Raw genomic sequence first — 20,816 nt, 5'->3', positions numbered from 1 at the left:
TGAAAACCTCTTCAACCAAAACAAAAATGCAATAAAAACTTTCAGACTACGAATGAAACCAATCTGCAAGGAAGCCAATATTCCAATAAATCAAATCCATAAAACTGTTCTTAAAACACCTCCATGGCAAATCATAAACCCAATAATAGATTTAAGCCTCTGTAACTACAAAAAAAAAAAACAACTCATCCTATAAACTTCAAAGAAAAATTCAGAGAGATCACAGAAAAATACCCTGGACATACCTGTATTTATACAGATGGATCCAAAGAAAACAATACAACAACCAGTGCAGCCATAATCAACAAAAATATCAAAATAACAAAATGCCTCCCAAAAAGCTGTTCAATTTTCACTGCAGAAATTACTGCTATAAATTTAGTTCTAGATCTTATCAAAAGAAATAAAACCGCAAACTTCATCATTGTCTCCGATTCTCAATCTGTCATCACAGCAATTAAAAATAAAAAAGCAAATAACCCCCTAATTGCAAACATACTCACAAATCTCCAGCAACTAAAAAACGAAATCATACTCTGTTGGGTCCCCAGCCACATTGGCATACAGGGCAATGAACTAGCTGACACAGCAGCAAAGTCAGCCCATAAACAATCTATCGACCCCACCTTCAAAATCCCATACACAGATATCAAAAGAATATATATATCCAAGATAAATGGCAATCTTATTGGAATGAATTCACAAATAACAAACTTTTCCAAATTATGCCAAAATTAACGAAACATGAACATCAAGAAACAAACAGAAAACAAAATGTCATTTTAACAAGACTCAGAATAGGTCACACACACTTAACACATTCTTACCTCCTAAAAGGAGAAACTCAACCCCAATGTATTCCCTGTCAAGCACCCCTTACCGTAAAACATATACTAACTGAATGTATAGATCTTTCACAAATCAGGAAAAAAACACTACAAAGAAATAGATCTTCAAAAAATCTTTAAAACAAAAAAATCTTATCTTTCATCAAAGAAATAGGACTCTTCCAAAAAATATAACCTCTCAAAACCTTGTATTCTGCAAAAACAAAAACAATCCGGCTTTTCCCACCTTTCCATCCTTCTATTTTCACCTTCTCTTTCTATTTCCTCCACTTACTGGTTCTCCAACTTAAAATGTAGCGATCAATGAGAATGTAACCTTTTCCCCCTCCCATTGCAAAACCCAATCATTTTCTGCAAGGCAGAGAACAAAAATGGCAAAATCCACTATAAAACAACCAAACCAAAAGATACAAACTAACGATTGAAAATACAAAAAGCTTGAAGAATAAAACCTATAAAATAACTGGATACAACACCGAATACTATTACCAAAACAACCGGTTTCGGCATTAAATAACCCACAAAGAGTTGATATGCCGTAAAACAAAACAACCAACCAATCTATACTATCATTTTTCGATATGTTACTATCTTTTACGTAACAGTTAAGTAGACCATATTGGTTTTAATTGAAGTTCAATTTTGATTTTCATCATCATTTTGAACAAGTGCCAAAAATCTTAACTGCAAATTTCTACGAAACACCAATGAAAATTTCAATTCATATTTTGTAAATTGTTCCATTGAAATATAGTTTTTTTTTTTAAGGCAAAGTAAAAAAAAACAATGGAAGATTTTATCACAGTTTTTAGGTGAGAGAAGGGGGGTATGTTGTATGTTGGGTGAGGTAGGGGTAAGATAAGAAAATCATAAAAAGGAATGCTTTGTTCTGATTGGCTCAGGCTTCTTTCTTCTTCTCCTCCTCCTTCTTTCCCCCTTCGGCTGCAATTTCTTCAAAAGATTGTCTTGCTTTCATCTCACTGGAAAAATGAATTAAAAAGAAAAGCAAGATTAAGTAACAACAGAAATAAAAGTGTTTCAAAGAAAAGTGGAAATGATGAAATGAGTAGAGGAAAAGTTTAATGAATTATGAGATATCTGGTGAGAGAAGGGACAGGAAGAAGAGACATCTATGAAGCCTTAGTTGAGGAGGAGGATAAGCTCGGTTTCCAGGGATGACCAGGAGAACAATATACAAAGCTAAGAAGGAGGCTGGAAAAGTCAGGTTTACAGATGTAGTATAAAGGGATGATCAAAAGAATGAAGGATTCAGAATAGTTAAACAGATGGCAAAGACAAATATGAATATTATTGGAGAGAATTGTATTTGAAATGGCAATGGAGTGCTAGCAACAAATGAACAACGTAAGAGAGGTAATTGTTGAATTGTTTGGTAGAAATGGGAGCAAGAAAATCTAGAAGTTTCAAAAGCAATATCTTGACCAGATTGAGAAAGAAATGGTACAGGAAGATAAAGGAGGTTAAGACTGCAGGACTCTCTGATGTTTTTGTAGAAATGTTGGAAGCTGTAGGTGAAACAGGCATCGAAATAATCACAGATTGGACAAATCGGATCATAAAAGAAAGGATTATTTCCTAAGACTAGAATTTTGGTACAATTGTGATTTGTTACAAGGAAAACTTTTAATAGACGTGATTATGGAGACTTAAAGATGATGGATTATGTCATAAAAGTAGCTTAGAGAATAATTAAGCAGTAAATAAGTCAGATAAACATAGATGAAATACAGTTTTATGCTTGGATGAGGTACTATTATGCTGCATTTATCCTGAGACAAATGTAAGAAAAGTATCTTGGTAAGAAGAACCTGTATTTACTTTCTGTGAATTTGGAGAAATCTTTTTAAAAAGTTCTAGGAGATGTTGTTTAAAGAACTTTATGTGAAGTAGGGGTAAGCCAGTGATTGGTGAAGGTTGTTCAGAAGTGCATAGAAGTGCTCAGTCATTTTAGATTAAGACTACTGTTCCCATCTTGAATATTATTTTCACAACGTTTCAATCGATGTAACTTCAAACCTTGTTCAGGTGCGTTTTGTTGAACTTGAGAATCTTTGTGTTGAAATTAGGAATCGGTATTCAAATGGAACCCTTTATTTAGTCAACCGGTTGTAACATGATCTCGTTCTGTCAACTGTGATCGGGTAAAAGTTTTAAGTAATTAAAAATCGTAAGTGAATTTTATCTAGTATTTTATGCTTTATATCCCGTGTCCTTATGAACAAGAAGATTTCTGAGTTCGACAGCATACACCTGAAGAAGCTCGGAGGTTACATTGTTCAAAACAGTGTGCGGATAACACGGAGTATGGGAACAGTAGTCCGAATAATCCAATTAATACTTTTAAAATGGACCAAACATTGTGTTTAGGGACTCGCAAAGAAAACAAGTGAAGCATGCATGGTCCCCTGTGAGTGCACAGGAAACGAGCCATAAAAAAATGACTAAGTTCAGCATTTGCACCCCCCTCCCCCATCTAGCCCCCAAATCCTAGTGAAAATGAAAAAACAGTGTAGTTTTAGGCCTTGACATATGTAAATTTGAGTTCTGCACCATGTAAAAAAAGAAATGACTAAGTTCATCATTTAGCCCCAAAAGTCCCCCAAAGCCTTAACATATTTAAATTTGAGTTCAGCACCATGCAAAACTGCTAAATAGACATACACAGAAAATTTTGGACAAATATGGTAAAAAACACTTCATTTTTGGGACTATTTTATTAGCCCTAAAAGAGCCCCTGGGGCACACCCAAGTTATCGTGAAGTATAGACAAACAAAATTAGTTAGTTACAACTTTTCAGAAAGTTTTATAAAAATCCAAAGCACCAATTTTTTTTTAATAAGCACAAAAGTGTCAATTTTAGCCATTTTAACCCGAAAGGCACCCCTAGGGGATCAACTGGAGTTTTCCTGGAAAATCCATTCTGTTACTTTTTTTACTCATATCATGTTTAATGTTTGTGCAAAATTTTAAAAAAATTCCAAGCCGTAGTTATTGAGAAAAGTATGGACGAATAAACGGACAAGGGTGGATTTACAGAGTCAACCAAAATATTTGATTTATATTTGAATTAGAATGTATAAGTTAAAAAGCCAATATAATACTTCAAAAGCAACTGTAACAAAGCAATACACTGTTATGATAACAGCAGCAGCCACATTTAAAGAACGTCTGCAAATTGGCAGGTGCACACATGCTGACGTCTCAGGAAGAAAAGGAAAATAAAAAATACTCCACGTAGTCAAGAGGAACAGCAAAGTGTGTGCCAGGGAAGATGAACGTGTGAAAACAAGGGCGAGAATGTGCTGACTAGTGCCAACGTGAGGTGGCTGGGAAAGAGACTTTTAAAAATACATGTTATACGGCAGAGCATAGTAAAACGTGTGTGCAAAAATTCTGAAAGATAACGAAGTGCATTATTTTGGAAAAACCACAAATATACATATTTGATTCAGGTTTTTTTCCTTTGTGACAAAGTACCAGACAACGTGTGGGTCCGAGTGGTTGAAATGTAACAACATGGTTGGAGTGTAATGACCATGTTACACAATGACCAAGATCTTTGTTATTCTCTCTCCTGATTTTGAGCACGTGGTGTAATGGGGAAAAAGGTGGCTGGTTAATTTTAAATTTTAATGCATCTAAAACCAAGCTTCTCTCTTTTCGTCCTAATCGTTCTGACTCCCATCAGGCCCCAATTAAAATGAATGGCTTTTGTCTTGGGGAAGCACCATGTCATGACAAGCTTCTGGGACTTCATTCCAGATCTGAAATCAAACACATACATCAAATCTGTTGCCAAGATCTCTGGAAAAATAGTTGGATCATTCTACTGCTCCACAAGCTATCTCACTGCTGATGCAATCCTCTACGTGTATAATAGCAAATAATGCCCTAAAGTGGAGCACTGTTGCCACATCTGCGTAGGAGCTGCTCGGCGTGGCCTATCTTGCCTTGATAGAGTTCAAAACAGACTTCGAAATCTAGTAGGTGATGCACTTTTTTCTTCCCTGCAGCCTCTTTCCCACAAACGTTGTGAGTCTGTCTCTATTCTATCATTATTTTCATGGCAAGTGCTCGTCTGAGCTCCAATCTATGATCCCTTCTTGCTAAACTTTCACAAAAAAAAAGCACTCGACTAGCTACAACCACTATCAACAGTTTCGACCACACTATCTGTGCCTAAATCTAAATACAGATTCCACAAACACAGCTTCTTTCCTAGAACTGCCCGCTTGTGGAATTATTCCATTAGCCTGCTTCCCGGATGACTAAAGCAGGGTAGCCTTCAAGTCTAATATAAACAAGTTCTTATTAAGCCATTATCTTAATCAAATTTTACCCAACTTACACCATTAATGATTACTACACTTCCACCTTACATTCATTAATGACTGGCCTTCAAGCCTTGATAAGCCTTTTTTTTAATCTATTATATTAATATGATAGCGTGTGTTCTTTTCTGTGTCACGCTTACATCAGGGTCGTTTAATTGTTATGTACTTCCATTTCTTGTCATAAATAATTTTACCAAGAATTCTTCATAAGTTTGGGTTTTGGTTTTGATTATGACTGAAGGAACTCAAGTTATATATGTATATATTTTTATTTCGGTTTCGATTCAAACTAATGCACCCAAGTCATATGGATATATTTTTTTTTTTTTTTTGAAATCGCAACTTCATAATATATAAAAATCGATAGAGCATTAACTCTATAATAATATATATGAAATATGCAAAAATTAAAATATCATATTTAAGCATACTTTACGACCGGGCTTTACCGGGCATTCGTGCTAGCTTAAATAAATATTTTTGCAGTTTTAACAATACAGCTACAATAATCTCCATTTCGCTGAATATCTATAGAATACCAACATCAATTTATTACATATGAATGCTAGTAAACATTTATTTAAAAAATAATTTAGTTTTGATGATATACATCTTCATTACACATGAAATCAGTTTGTGCTTTTCTCTTTTTGTTCGTTGTGGCATGATGCGACTAGAAAATTAACCTCTGTGTGTGTGGTCTTAAACAGCCCCCCCCCCCTTAAAATGTTATAATCAAAAGGATCGTGCGTGGTTCGTCTGAAATGAATGAAAATTCTTTTTTTCTTTAATGTAAATGTGTAAATTTTGATTTAATTGATTTATATTGTTTGGATTTATTGAAAAAAAAATCTTAGCATTGAATTTTGCTTTAAAAATGATTTCTTATATCTTTTAACCATTTACTTTATTCTTATGCATTCTCTTTGAATTGTTTACCCTGGCAGATCATGTTTATTTGATTGTGTGTAGAGACTAATTTTCTTTTACTTTACTTTCAGCTGAAGCAAACGCAACCAAAGGTATTGTAGTGAAAGGATTGCGCAAACATCGAGGGCCACGATATGGTATTGTGCACTACAGGTACACCAATTTTTATGTGCGCTTAAGGGAAGGTTCTCCTCCCAAGCATTATTACGCTCCACCAATGACTGGCAATGAAAAACTTCATGAATACTTACAAGAACAAAGGGACCGAAAGATTATATTTTCTCTTTAAAAAATTAGAAAAAAAACTTTCTTGGAAAAATAAATTATTTCATATTGATATATTTTTGTGGATTTTTATTGATTTCAGCTTAGTTTATATTGAGTATCCCAAAAGAAGCTGAGTCGTTACCCCGCCAAGGAGTGGATATTTACGGTATGAGTGGTACTTTCAGTTGAATAAAAATTTCAAATCCGTCAGCTTCTTTTGGGACACTCTGTATAAGCAACTTATTCTTGTTTATGCTTCAAAAATTTTTAGATGATGATTCATGATTTGGTTGTTTTGTTTTATTGCTTATATATATATATATATACTAGCATTTCAGCCCAGCTTTGCTCGGGTACTATGTAATGTTCATAACTATATATACATATATATATTAAAAAGTTACTCATGTCCAGGTAACCTACATCTAAAATTTCAAAGGTTTAGACCCAAAATTGGCGGAGGAGTTTGGTAGAGTCTGCAAAGGTCAATTCTTTCAACTTTGACCTCTTGGCAGCCAAATTTTTTGCCCCAAAATTGATTAAAAAGCTTGCTGCATGTCTGAATACCTTTTATGTAATATTTCAAATGTTTAGACCCACAATTGGCTGAATAGTTTGCTAAAGACCGCAAATGTCAAATCTTTTAAACTTTGACTCCTTGGCTGCCAAATTTTTGGCCAAAAACTGATTAAAAAGTTTGCTCTATGTCTGAATACACTTTATGTAAAATTTCAAATATTTAGACCAAAAATTGGCTGGGTAATTTGGTAGAGACCGCAGAGTAAAAAGTTTGATTCATGTCCAAGTAACCTACATAAAAAAATTAAAGTGTTTAGACCCAAAATTGGCGGAGGAGTTTGGTAGTGTTTTCAAAAGGTCAAATCATTGAATTTTGACCCTTTGACAGCCAAATTTCTGGCCAAAAGTCGATTAAAACAATTTTCCTAAATCTCAAGTCTGTAGACTGAAAATTGACAGAGTTATTTGGTAGGGAAATGTACACACAGTAACACACGCATACAAACACAGGCACTTTTATAGATATACGAGCTGTACCCTGCCATGCGTTGCTGTGGCTCAATTTGGTGTAATGGAAAAATCTAATATAAAGAGAAAATGCATGTTTCTTATATTCTTAGTACAGCAATCCAATTCAAAAAGTGAAAAAAAAAAGGCGAAAATGAAAAAAAAAAAAAAATGGCACTCTTGCAGAATTGGATCCGGATCCTTGGGAGTTTCCGTCAATCATGGCTTGGGCTCGACCAACAATCAGTGGATTAAGTCGAACGTTGCTAAAATGCTGATTTTTTTTTTTTTTTTTTTTTGTATTAAAAATTTGGGTGAGTGGGGGGGGGGGTTTACTATACACAGATTGGAAAAAGTTGTCCAAAAACAAATAAATGAAAGCAAAGGTAAGGTAAATTATGTTTCTACCTAACTGGATAATTTTTTAGTGTTTTTATTTAATGCAAAATGTTTAATCGGCTTGAAAAGCACAGTGTTTATCGATGTATTTGAAAAAGACAAATGGTCGCGGACTCTGTTGAATACATTAAGTTTGGGAAAATCAGTTAAAAACTAAAAAACTATACAAAACAGTGTCAGAAACCCACCAAATATATGTTACCGTGATATAGGCTGACATATTCGGTTGGTTTCTGACAGTATTTTGTATAGTTTTTTTAGTTTTAACTCATTTTCCCAAACTTAACGTAATCAACAGTGTCCGGCACCATTTGTATTTTTCAAATACACCGATAAACACCGTTTTTCGAGCCGACTAAACGTTACATTAAATAAAACGGGTTTGTATTGCTAAACACAAATACAAAAAAGTTGTCGAAAAATAAATATATAACAAATAAATGTTATCAAAGGCAAGATAAATTACTTTTTTACCTAACTGGATAAGATTTTAGTGTTTTTATTTAGTGTAAAATGTTTAATCGGTTCGAAAACATGCAATGTTTATCGGTATATTTGAAAAATACAAATGGCGGCAGACTGTGTTGAACACGTTAATTTTGGGAAAATGAGTTAAAACTAAAAAACTAGACAAAATACTGTCAGGAATTCACTCAATATATATTACCTTGACATAGGCTGACATATTCGGTGGTTATTTAACAGTAATTTGTACAGTTTTTTAGTTTTAACTCATTTTCCCAAACTTAACATGTTTAACACAGTCTGCCGCCATTTGTAATTTTCAAATATAGCGGTAAACGCTGTGTTTTTGAGCCGAATAAACATTTTACATTAAATAAACACATTATCCAGTTTGGTAGAAAAGTAACTCATCTTGCCTTTGATAATATTTGTTATACATTTGTTTTTTGACAACTTTTCGAATCTATGTATATAGTAATACAAACCCAATAAAAACACTAAAAATTATCCAATTAGGTAGAAAAGTAACTTATCTTGCCTTTGAAAACATTTACTTGTTATATATTTGTTTTTGTTGACAACTTTTTCAAATCTTTGTGCAAACCCGGAGGGGGTATTTTTCTGTCTACATTTTATTTATTTATTTTTTTTTGTACCGCGCTATTTAAAAATAGTTTTTCCAAGTTAAATTTAAATTTTATGATTTTTTCTTTTTACATTAGGTCCACCTCTGCAATTTTCTTTAAAATGGCTACTTTTAAAGGTTTTCAACTATGCTGAATAAGAAAATCTCATTTAAAATTTGCGGAGGCAAGTAGTTTGAGATATAAAGACCTGTACTATGCACTATAATCCACTGGCAGCCATGAATAAACACCCCTAACCTTCTCATATTAAGAACGGCTTTCAGAATAAACACCTCCTAACCACCCCATGTTAAAAACAGCTTTTGGAATAAATACCACCATTCTCCCCATGTTAAAAATTGTGGAGGTGGACATAATGTGAAAATTTACCTTTTGTTTTTTTAATAAATTGTTAGTTGAAAGCACAGAATAGTTACAAAACACCATCCCCTCCCTGTAGTAAGAATGGCTGAAAAAATAACGGTTTTCTTGGTAGAAATTTTTCTGTATTTCATCTAACAATTTCTTTAAGAAAAAGCATTCATATTTTCTTATATAAAAACTTCTGTGAAAAATAAAAAAAGTATACTTTCAATTTTTTTAAAAAGGTTTTCTTGAAAAAAACAAAACAAAAAACTCTAACCTAACAATTTACAGTAAAAAAAAAAAAAAACGCAAAAACAAAACATTAATCGACTAACATATACAAAGCGGACCTTATTGGCAAAGACTCCAGCTACAATGTTGAACACGCCGTTCATGTTGGTTTTTTTTTTCAAGTTAAATTCAACTTTCACACTATCTTTTTATTTCACGATACAATTTATTATTTAAAAAAATGGTGAGTTGAAACCACAGAATAGTTATAAAACACCCTCCCCTCTCCATGGTAAGAATGGCTGAAAAAAAAAATAAATAAAAAAAAAGGTATTATTTCAGCACGTTACCAAACTGTAAATTTTCTTTGAAAAAAACCTGTACTTTCTCCTAACAATTTATAGTTTTAATAATAAAAAAGTTCATATTTTCTTATATAAAAACTGTTTCAAAAAAATAAAAACAAAAAAACGTGTACTGACAATTTTGTTAAAAAATGATTTTTACAACAAAGATAGGTTTGTTAATGTTCAACTTTTATGTTTCAACTCAAAACGCACCTGGTGAGCAATTTTCTTTTTTTTTTTTGCTTGATATAACAAAAAAAATTTTAAAATTAAAAAATTGGGAAGATAAACAAATGAATTTAAGTTTTAAAAATAGGGGATGTTTTTTTTTTTTTTTACTTATCAAGTAAACAGAAAATAAAACCTTGTAATTCAAATCGTCAAATCTTGGTGTATTAAATGAATTGAAACGGAAGTTCAGTTCTACCAGAAAACAGTCCCGCAGAATTGGCTTACGAAAAATATTTTTATTTTATTTAATTTATAATTTGTAATTTTAATTTATTTTAATAACATAAAAACATTCCTCGACTCTAAGGAAAGACTGTCTGAAAATTTCAATTAAATTGGTAATGTAGAAATATCGTTTTATTGATAACTAACAAACCAAGAATTAGATTTTTATATAGATAGATAAATTTAATTCTGAATCCAGTAATTTTGGAAAAATTTTTATGCTTCAAGTTCTTGAAACATTTATTCATGGTGTTTGAAATGGTTGTTTTGTTTGACGCCATATCAACCCTTTTTTTTTTTAGTTATTCAATGTCAAATTCTGTAATTTTCGAAAAAGTGTTTATTCTCAAGTTCTTTATATTTTCAAATATTTATTCATAGTGCACGGTTTGGTTGTTTTGTAAAGGAAAATTGTTGCTCTTGACTTTGCAAAACATGATTGAGTTTTGCAAAGGGAAAGAAAACACAATAACATCAGTGTTTGGTGCATTTTAGGTCAGGATTGGTTGGTTGGTTGTTTTTGTTTTACGGCATGTCAACCTTTTCCAGGTTATTTAATGCCGACTCTAGTTATTTTGAGGAACGATTTTTAATGGAGTATATGTTTTTAAGTCAGATTCTATTTAACCCATAGTTGGGACCCTAACAGGTACTACCATTCCGGGTCAGAGTGGACCTGGGAGCAATGGCAATTAAAGGGTGGCTCCACACTCCCCAAGGCTCGCAAGGTGGGGCCTCACCATCGGATATAGTTTTAGGTCATATCCAGGACCTTTAGGTCAGGAAGCCAGTATCTTTGGGCAGTCTGTGATAATTTGGATAATTTAGGCTACTGTTCTGATCTTGAATGTTATTTTCACACCATTTCGGCCAATGTAACTTGTGAACTTTTTTACGTGTGTCCTGTCAAACTCTACAGAATTTTAATCCCCAGAAGTAGACTGCTCTGATTCTGTGAGCCACAACCAGATAGAATGGCTGATGGAACAAGAGCAATCTACCCCATGAATTAAATAAAGGATTCCATTCAAAATTCTGTACAAATTATTGAGCTCAACACACATGTTTTTTCTAAGATTCATCAGTGTGGTTAGACGTAGTAAGTGCATCAACCCTGATATTTGAACCCCAAACTCTTGTCACCAATAATTGTGAAAGCAGGACACCCTACCTTCAGAGCTAATCAACCTGCTACTATGTTTTTATTTTAAAGAATTATTGAAAAATCTTTTAAATCTTGGAATATTACAGGGTGTCCCAAAAGAAGCTGACGGATTTTTAATTTGATTAACTTCCTCAATATTTAAGTCATGCTTACCAATTTTCATAGAGATGAGACTCTCCGTGAATTTTTTGAGATATAGTAAGATATCATAGTCTACTTATTCTAATTTTATTTACACAACTTAATCTAGAGTATGTTTTTCACAAGGTCTAATTTTAGTTATGAAAAATGATGTTACTCAAATGTCCACCAATTCCAATTACTTCATCTGCCGTTACTCCACACCATACTGTACATTTTTGAGGATGTATTGCCGTTGTGTTGTTGCGTGGGGATTTTCTGATCCCCCAAACCTGCAATTTTGCTTATTTATGAACGCATTCAGATGAAAATGGGTCTCATCGGACATAATGAGGTTTTTGAGAAAGTTTGGATCCCCATTGGCTAAATCTTTGAATTGCATGGCGTATTCCAACCTTTTTTTCCGGAGCGTTTGGCTGAAGCTCTTGCACCAACTGAATTTTATATGGAAATTTTCCCTCTTCATGAAGCATTCAGTGAAGAGATGATCGAGAGACCCTAATTTGAGTTGATCTCCTTACTGATGTGGATGGATCCTTGGCCACACTTTTATTTCAATAAATCGCTTTATAATAAAAATAAGAACAATAAAAGTGAAAGAACTGATTTGCCTTGTCACCACTTTCGGTAGCAGTCATGCCGGAAGTTAGGTAGCATGTTTAGCTGAATAAAACTTCCAAATATTTATTTATGGTACTTGTTTTGGTCGTTTTTTTATAGGAAAATTGTTGCTCTTGTCTTTGCAGCACATGATTGAGTTTTACAAAGTGAAAGGAAAACAATGATAGCACTTCACCTGTGTATGTAATGCTTACAGATACAAAGAAAAAAAAAATTAAATTGCACCCACCTCCCTTTCCACAAAGTAAGCGCGGGAACTTTATAACATTACAACCACTTTGGTTTTTTTATAACATTTACGTTGAGATTTTTACTTTCTGTAGGATCCTTCTAAAGTTGTTAAATTATCAAGTAGGTCACCCATAGTTTTGCAAGCAAGGGTACAAGTCCAGAGTTCAACTTAAAAAAAAAAACAAAAAAAAAACAAAAAAAAAACTGAAAAATCTTTGTTGTATGTACCCATCACAGAATAAAAATGTCATATTTCGAAATTCACGTTTATTGATTAAGTAGTTTTTTGTTCAACTAAGAAAATCAAATTTTGAAAACAATAACGTGTTTTGATATGCCATATTTAATAAATAAAAGGGAGACAACTCAATCCCAACTACTGAGATTCATTAATGACTTCCCTGATAAAATTGCCTCTGAGTGGGTATATTTGCTGATGACACTACTATAACAGGCACAAGGGGGAAACAAACGAACACATATCTCAGGAAATGTCAGAAACACTTGAGGAAGACCTCCAATCTGTAGTGGAGTGAGGACAAAAATGGATGGTCACATTCAATGCTGCTAAGACTAAGCTTGTTTCCTTCAATAATTACAAGAAACCTTCTCTACCACCAATAGCAATGGCCAAGAACACATTGCCTGAAAGTACTTCTTTTAAACTCCTTAGCCTAACGTTCACAGGGAACAAGAGTTGGAACAGATACCTTGAGAGCATTGCCAAAGCTGCTGCAAAGAAGGTGGGCTCTCTCTACCATGCTAGAAAACTACTCACGCCTGAAATTATCTTGTACCTCAATAAGGCCACCATTCACCCATGTATGGAGTATTGTTGCCACATTTGGGCTGGTGCATCTGCTACTAGTCTCACTCCTGAACAAGGTTCAAAAGAGAGTCACCAACCTGATAGGTCCTAAACTGTCATCTAAGCGTCAGTCTCTGTCCCGTCGATGAAATGTTGCATCCCTCTGCCTGTTCTACAAGTATTTTAATGGTGAATGCTCTGACGAACTACAAGCACTTATGCCCCCTCGATGTAAATACCTCCGACAAACCTGACAAGCAGCTAAATCCCACCCCTTCACAGTAGAGATCCCTAGGTGTAAGAAAGCCTTCTACTCTAATAGTTTCTACCCCAGAACTGCTAGACTTTGAAACTCCCTTCCGGGATTCTGCTTTCCCAACTGTACTGACATGCAGAAGTTCAAGTGTAATGTGAACAGACATCTAACTACTCATCTTCCTTCATAACATCCCTGAAACGTATGTCCCCGATAGTAGCCCCCTATTTCAAAGTGGCACTGTGCCTTGTTTGGGGTGAAAACTGAATTTTAAAAAAATCTTCATGATGGATTTCATGAGATTAGTATCATTTTGAAGCTCGTCCCTTCGGACGACAAATATCGAAAAATTGGCTAAAAACATTAATTTCCTTACCCTCTACTGGGCACTTTTCTACAAGGCGGGTTCGCTTTTTTCGCTGATATTTTCATCCCCTATTTTTGATAATTTAAACCTCTGCCACTTCCAGTGTGGCGATGGACGCAATGGTAAAGACGTCATGTTTCTTTTTTTTTCACTTTCTTTTCCTCCTTTGTGGTACGGGTTCACACACCTCCAAACACCCGGGCAACGTCAGGCATCCAGGCTAGTTAATTCTAAAATGGTTTTCAGCACTTCTGTATATTGTTTGATCACCCTTCACCAACCACTCACTTACCCCTAATTTACTGCTGTAATGATATGGAGAGACGTAAAAAAATAATTGGCCACGGTTAGCATGTGTCTGCTGTAAGGAAACTGACATGCCAACCTAGAAACTTTTATACAAGATTAAAGCGGGTATAAAAATTTAGGTGCTGTTGAAAGTTCAAGGTAATAGAATAAAAGATGGATTTTTTTTTGCTTTTGGTTTTTGCCCCCCCCCCCTCGTTTATGTGTGATTTTATTGTTGGAGTAGACAGAAGAAAGAAGCTGCTTTTGTGATGAATGAACGTCATCACCAGAGAAAAGAAAGCTGTGTTTTCTTTTCAACTGAAAATAATTTATGTGATTGAAGTAGGAGTTAATTCGAACAGTGTGAAAAATCCAAAATGATTCTTTTCACTACTGTTCTTGAAAGTTATTTTCACAAGGTTTCGGTCGGCAGTGTATTTTGTCAAACTTGGGAATTTGCTCGGAATTTAATCTTTTTTTTTCTTACAAAAGAGTCACTACTTATCAAGGCCCAGAAGCCACTCGAAGATAAGGGTTAATGAGCGTATGGTAGTCAATGGGAAAATATCGTGGTAATCGTAACTTAGATTACTTAAGGGGATGGCTCACCAACAATTTGTTTACATTGGACTTGAAGACGACCCATAATCTACAAATCTCACTTCATTAGTCATGATTGAGTAGAAGTCCTAAGTAGTTCACAAGTGTATTTTGAGTGTCGTTTGCATGCAAGGACCTGTGGCATAGTGAATAAAGTACTTGGTAAAAAATTTGGTTGGAAGTTACAGTCTTCTGGGGGGTTGAAGGTTCAATTCTCAGTGCGGGCAACACTCAAGATACAGTTGCGAATTACTTACGACTTTTACTCAGTCATGGCCGATGGAATTAGAACATGCTAACACCATGGATTAAATAAAGGGTTCTGTTTGAAATTCCGTGCAGATACCAAAGATATTCAAGATACACCTGAAGCGGTTACACCAGTTAGAAAGTTATGAAGATAGCACACTTTTGAACGAAACTCTTTATTTAATCTATGGGGGTAAGATGTTTGTCAGTTATGATGGAGTAGAAATCCTAAGTAGTTCACAATTGTATTTTGAGTGTCACCCGCATGCAAGAACCTGTGGCGCAGTGAATAAAGTACTTGGTAAAAAATATAGTTGTAAGTTACACTCTTCTGGAGGTTGAAGGTTCAATCAAATAGTAGTTCCAAGAATCAATCCTCATCTAAAAAATTCAGAAACTTTGGGAATTGTTTTTCAATCATGTAAATTATAAATAATCATTTCGCTTAGCAGATTGTCTACCAGGTCACATCTCTTAGCACTCCTTCAAAAGCTTCCTCCAAATCCACCAAATTAAAATAAAGATTCTTCTTCAACACTTTTCTTGAATTTGTCTCAGGATAAATGCAGTATAATTTGTACTTCACTTAGACAGGACACCAAACTGTAGTTCATCTCTGCTTGTCTGACATTTTATTTGCGGCTCAATTATTCTCTTGATCATTTTTCAAACTTGATTCATCAACTTTGAACCTCTGTAATTGCCTTCATCTTTTAAGCTTAAAACAATTCACGATTGTATCAAGTTCTTTCAGGTGAAGTTCTTAGAAATCAAGGGGCCCCATTCCTGGAGCTAACACTTAATCTCAATATAAGATACATAGATATTCGAACTTACCTCTCAAACATTGAGTTAGTAAAGAAGTTGAGAACATAATTTTCTTCTTCCGAATTGACCGTTCAAATATGATTTTAGTATATATTTCTTGTGGTCTCTTGGTCTTACTGGATTCCAGGACAAGAATTCACCTAGTCTGGTGGAATATCCAGCTTCGTGCTGTTATTTGAGGTAACATCACTTGGAGAAGGTGCATCATTCCTCATAAAAGCCAGCGTCGGTTTGCCATACCTCGGAGATCCCTTTTGTTTCATTTTACTTCAGTTGAAGTTCTCAAAAAAAAAAAAAAAAAAAAAAAAAAAAAAAAAAAAAAAAAAAAAAGAAAGAAAATCAAGGAGCCCACTTCCTAGAGGCTTAGACTTGATCTATATTTGAGATACATAGTTATTCAAATATTCCATTGAATTTCCCTTATGTTAGTAAGGAAGATTAGAACATTATTTCCGGCTCCCCAGTTGACCACATAAATATGGTAAAGTATACCTTTCTTGTAGTCTCTCAGTCTTACTGGATTCCAGAACAAGAATTCATCTAGTCTGGTGGAGTATCCAGCTTAGTGCTGTTACTTGAAGTAACATCACTTGGAGAATGTGCACCACTTCTCGTAAAAACCAGTGTGGGTCGCTAATACAATGTGATTTTAAATATTTAGTCAGGGTTTATTTGCAGGGAAAAGTATGCTCATGCCAGTTTTTTCCTGACAAACCCCTGTACATAGAGACCTTAGACACTCGAGGATAGTGTCTAGTAGGCCTTCAAGTTCTCTATTTTTCTTTTGTTTTAATTTTCTTATCAGTTTGTTCAAGCTGAGGATAGAGCATCCCACCAGATGCCAACCATTCACCCATTAACTCAGGTATTCCAACCGAGAGATCTTTTTAAGATTCTGGCTGTCACTTTAAGTGCAATTGTTCGAATTTATCTTGCACTTGTATTATTCGCCAGGTAGTTATTGAAATTCTTTTTCATGGGTCCAGTTGCTACTATAATAACTCAAACGATAGAGTTCTTATGATTCCAGCATTTTTTTTGTTTTCATGCCCTACATAAGACCTTGGTATTTTGTTGTCTTTTTCTTTTCAGCTCTATCTAACCAAGCATGTGTGCATCCACTGCGCATGCCATGCTCATCTCATTTATTGGACCGTTCCAAAATTGTTCAATTCAGTCAATGCTACATCAAAAGAATTTTCCTTCCATACAGAAACCACCAGTTTAAAAACAATTAACAGAAATTTATTTATTTATTTATAAACTAGCAGATTGTCTACCAGGCGTTGCCCGGTTGTAAAATACACTTAACTATATTTTAATTCACGCAAATTTTGTATTTATTATTATAAAGCCAATTCTTTATTGATATCATATTGAACCTAATATATAGTAGTGATTTCAAAAGTTAAAAATCCTTTTTTGACCCATTAAAAACTTTTAACCAGCTGAAGATCTATATAAAAAAAAATGGTCCATAAAAAATCCAATCATTTGAGGCCCCTAGCGAAATTACGAGTTTTAATATTTTATTCACAGTTTCGTGTTAGGTGTGTCAAAAATTCCTACAAAAATTTTGATACCCCTAGCGCTGCTCTGTGACTTTTAGTTTTGGAAGAGATAGAGTTTGAAAATATGGAGACAGACAAATAGACAGACAGACATAGTGAGTTTTATAAATTAGATGATCATCCATTGGCACCTTCAGTTTCATGCAAGCACTTGAAATTACATCAAATGTAACCTGCTCATCAGACAAGGTGTTACATATTAAGGATTGTTAGCTAAAGTGAGTTGTGACAAAGATCACACTGAGTGCATGATAATAATCCAGATCTGCAGAACAGAATCGTTTCCAGAGCGGAGTGACATAAAGTTGAAGCAAGGGCAACAGGTCAAACAGTAGACAGAGTAATCTAATGATAATGAATGATGTCACAATTTCAAACTGAGAGAAACAAAGGATTTTAGAATCAGCCTCTTCGTGGAAGCTATGCGAATGAGGCACTGCCAATAATGTAGAAATAATCTAATCAGAATATCACCTAAATGTGCTGTCCGTCTATGTCTCTCATTTCAGTAAAGTTAGAAAGTTAAGAAACAAATAATTAACTAAGATAACACTAGTCGTTTTCTCCTGTATCAATTCTTTCTAAATAAAACTATTTATGAAAACTCAAGTCTTTCTTGCATGAAAAGGATTTTGTCATAATTAAACAGACGAGCATCAGAAAAAGGTGATAAAAAACCTACATATAAACACTCCTCATATATGTATTAAGAGCAGCCTAGTCACGTTGACACACTGATTTTCATTAGATCACAAAAGTTAGGCAAATTTGAGCCTGGTCAGTACCAGATGGGTGACCATTTGGGAATACCAGGAGCTGTATGTAAGAGGATATCAACACCTCCCTGCAAAAACCTAGCATCGTCATCTTCCCTGATGGGGATATGCATGTGACTAGAAACCGCTTGTGAATTTCATACTCCCATGAAACTTTCTCCTTTGGAAGAAACCATTTCAACCCGTCTAGGGTGAGTACTTCTCCGGTACGGTAATATAATATCTCGATTTATGTGAACATTTAACAACAGATCATTTATAAGTTAACGATGATGTTGTTAAATTCCAATAACCAAGTTTTTATTCATATTTTCTAGCCGAATTTCAAAATAATTCAATCTAACATTATAATTGTTTTCCGGCACAAACAAAATAAAATAAAAAATACTGAGGAAACTTGCATACACATACTTAATATCATATACATGCTCCCCCTCAATAACTATTAAAATTTACAAAGAGATAATAATGTGCCCATATTACCCATCATTTCACCTAGAATATATATTCAAAAATTAATAATCATCTGTTCATTAGTTTATGAGATTATTCTGTAAATATAAATAATTATAATTAATTATTTTAACACTTACAGACACTAGAGTTTCATCCTTCTGGAATCATCAGTACAGGAAGTTATGACTGCTGCTGGTCATGGGATTCGAATCTCACAACGAAGCCATCTTTTGGAATACCAGGTGCTGTATGTAGGAGGATATCGACACCTTCCTGTAAGGGCTGCAAAACCCTAACATTGTTATCTCCCCTGACCAGGATATACATGTCACTGGGAACTGCTTGTAAATTTAATATTCTCTCTTAGAGGAAGCAATCAAAACGTAGATTCCATGAACAAAGCTTCTTTCTTAGAAGTGCATGCCTGTGGAACTCTCTTCCGTTTCCCTGTTTCCCACCTGACTACAACTTGGATGTCTTCAAGTCCAACATAAACAAATTCCTGATAAACCGCCCCCTTAAGTAAGACACTTTATCAAATCTCCATTACTAACGATTTCTACGATATTATCCCATTGATTACTGTATACGCAATAACCCTTATCCTCGAATGGCTTCTGGGCCTTGATAAGTGGTGACTACCATGTAAAAACAAAATAAAAAATACATAAATAAAAAATAAGCAAATTCAACCTGCCTTAAAATTATTAATTAATTAGTTAGTGTGGAGGATTACCTTCATGAGTCAACCGTGTGCCCATTAATCTAATATATAAATGGCTATATGCCTGTCTGTCTGTCTCCATATTTTCAAACTTTATTTCCTCAGAAACTAAAAGTCACAAAGCAGCGTTAGGGGCCTCAAATGATTGGAATTTTTTTTACGGACCATTCTTTTATGGATATTTAGCCGGTTAAAATAGTTTTTAAGGGGTCAAAAATAGATCAAAATTGAAAAAAAAAAAATCATTATAGATTTTGTACATTCATCTTAGTTTATTTTTAATTTTAATCAATTCATATGTGTGTCAAGTTGGTACGTCACCAGCTTTGAATTCTACAGTTTTGCTTTTGGCTTCGATTCTAGCTGATGGCACCCAAATACTTTGTTTTTACTTTTGAAATCACGACTATGATAATATATACGAAATCTGGACAAATTAAAATATATTTAAGCGTATTTTACAACTGGGCAAAGCTGTCCTCCCCTGCGCTAGTATATATATATATATATATATATATATATATATATATATATATATATATATTGTTTTTGGGGTACTGTTAGGATGATAGAATACAATCAAGGGGAACTAACTCATTTTCTCTTTCAAGCAAAATTAACTACTTTCTTTTTACCTATTATATGTGAGAATGAGACAAGACAGACACTGGCAAGAACCAACCAAAGGTTAACTTAAACGCGGGTAAATGAAAATGAAGATATTTTACTTTTGTTTGTGATTGTTGTTCATACACAAACTCAAATAATAGCGGGCTAAGACTGATAGATGCAATTTGTATCATTCATTGTGGTGTGAGCATCCTCATTTTTTTTTCTACTACTTTCTGTCATTCATGTCCTACACACATTTTTCCCTTTAGGCATAATCTTACGCAAGGCATTAATAGCTGTTAGGAACGGGGGTGTCGGCATGTCATAACTATGACATGCTGACACCCCCATTCCTAACAGGTATAAAATCTTATGGCTATAAAAAACGTATTTATTTTAAAACATGATGAATTAACAGCAAAATGAAACTTCTCAATCATGGATTGCCATGACAAATAACATCTTACCAAAGAGCTCATTTTTTAAACTCCCCGGCCTAACATTCACAAGCAACATGAATTGGGGCAAATACATTGAGGTTAGGAGTACGAGAAAAAAAAAATATTTTGGAGATCATAGTGAGGAAAAGCGAGAAAAAAAAAATGAATCAAATAGAAAGTACATCGTCCAAGAAGATTTTCTCTTTGCTTACAAAGAGAAGGTTGCATTGAAAATCAAGCTTCTCTCTTTTCATCATAATCGCTTTGACCCCCCCCCCCCATCACACACCAATTAGAATGAATGGCTCTCATCTTGGGGAAGCTTCATCTCTTGACAATCTTCTGGGACTGATCTTTACTCCCGAT

At 34.2% G+C, this 20,816-nt stretch overlaps 2 protein-coding genes across 6 annotated transcripts in view; one reads left to right on the top strand and one right to left on the bottom strand.

Moving 5' to 3' along the window:
- The window catches only part of LOC145259267 (large ribosomal subunit protein uL22m-like), a 44,263-nt gene extending 37,790 nt beyond the window's left edge, over positions 1–6,473 (top strand). Inside the window, exon 7 of the mRNA XM_080117107.1 lies at positions 6,206–6,473. Within this exon, the coding sequence (XP_079973233.1) occupies positions 6,206–6,423 (218 nt within the window). The 3' untranslated portion in view covers positions 6,424–6,473. The remainder of the gene's footprint in view (positions 1–6,205) is intronic.
- LOC145259266 (polyprenol dehydrogenase-like) overlaps positions 1–20,816 on the bottom strand; it is a 244,249-nt gene that overhangs the window by 63,491 nt on the left and 159,942 nt on the right. For 2 of the 5 annotated variants that reach the window (XM_080117105.1, XM_080117103.1), the window contains one exon: positions 539–1,828. The exons of the other annotated variants lie outside the window; for them this stretch is intronic. In XM_080117105.1, coding sequence (XP_079973231.1) covers positions 1,747–1,828 — 82 coding nt within the window. In that variant the 3' untranslated portion in view covers positions 539–1,746. Of the gene's footprint in view, positions 1–538; positions 1,829–20,816 lie in introns of those variants that run through there. 5 annotated transcript variants of the gene reach the window in all.

Source organism: Euprymna scolopes, chromosome 34 (genome assembly GCF_053919585.1).
Source record: "Euprymna scolopes isolate OS-2025 chromosome 34, ASM5391958v1, whole genome shotgun sequence".
Lineage (NCBI taxonomy): Eukaryota > Metazoa > Mollusca > Cephalopoda > Sepiida > Sepiolidae > Euprymna > Euprymna scolopes.
The sequence above is the reverse complement of the archived record's forward strand: the minus strand, read 5'-3'. Positions and strand labels throughout refer to the sequence as shown.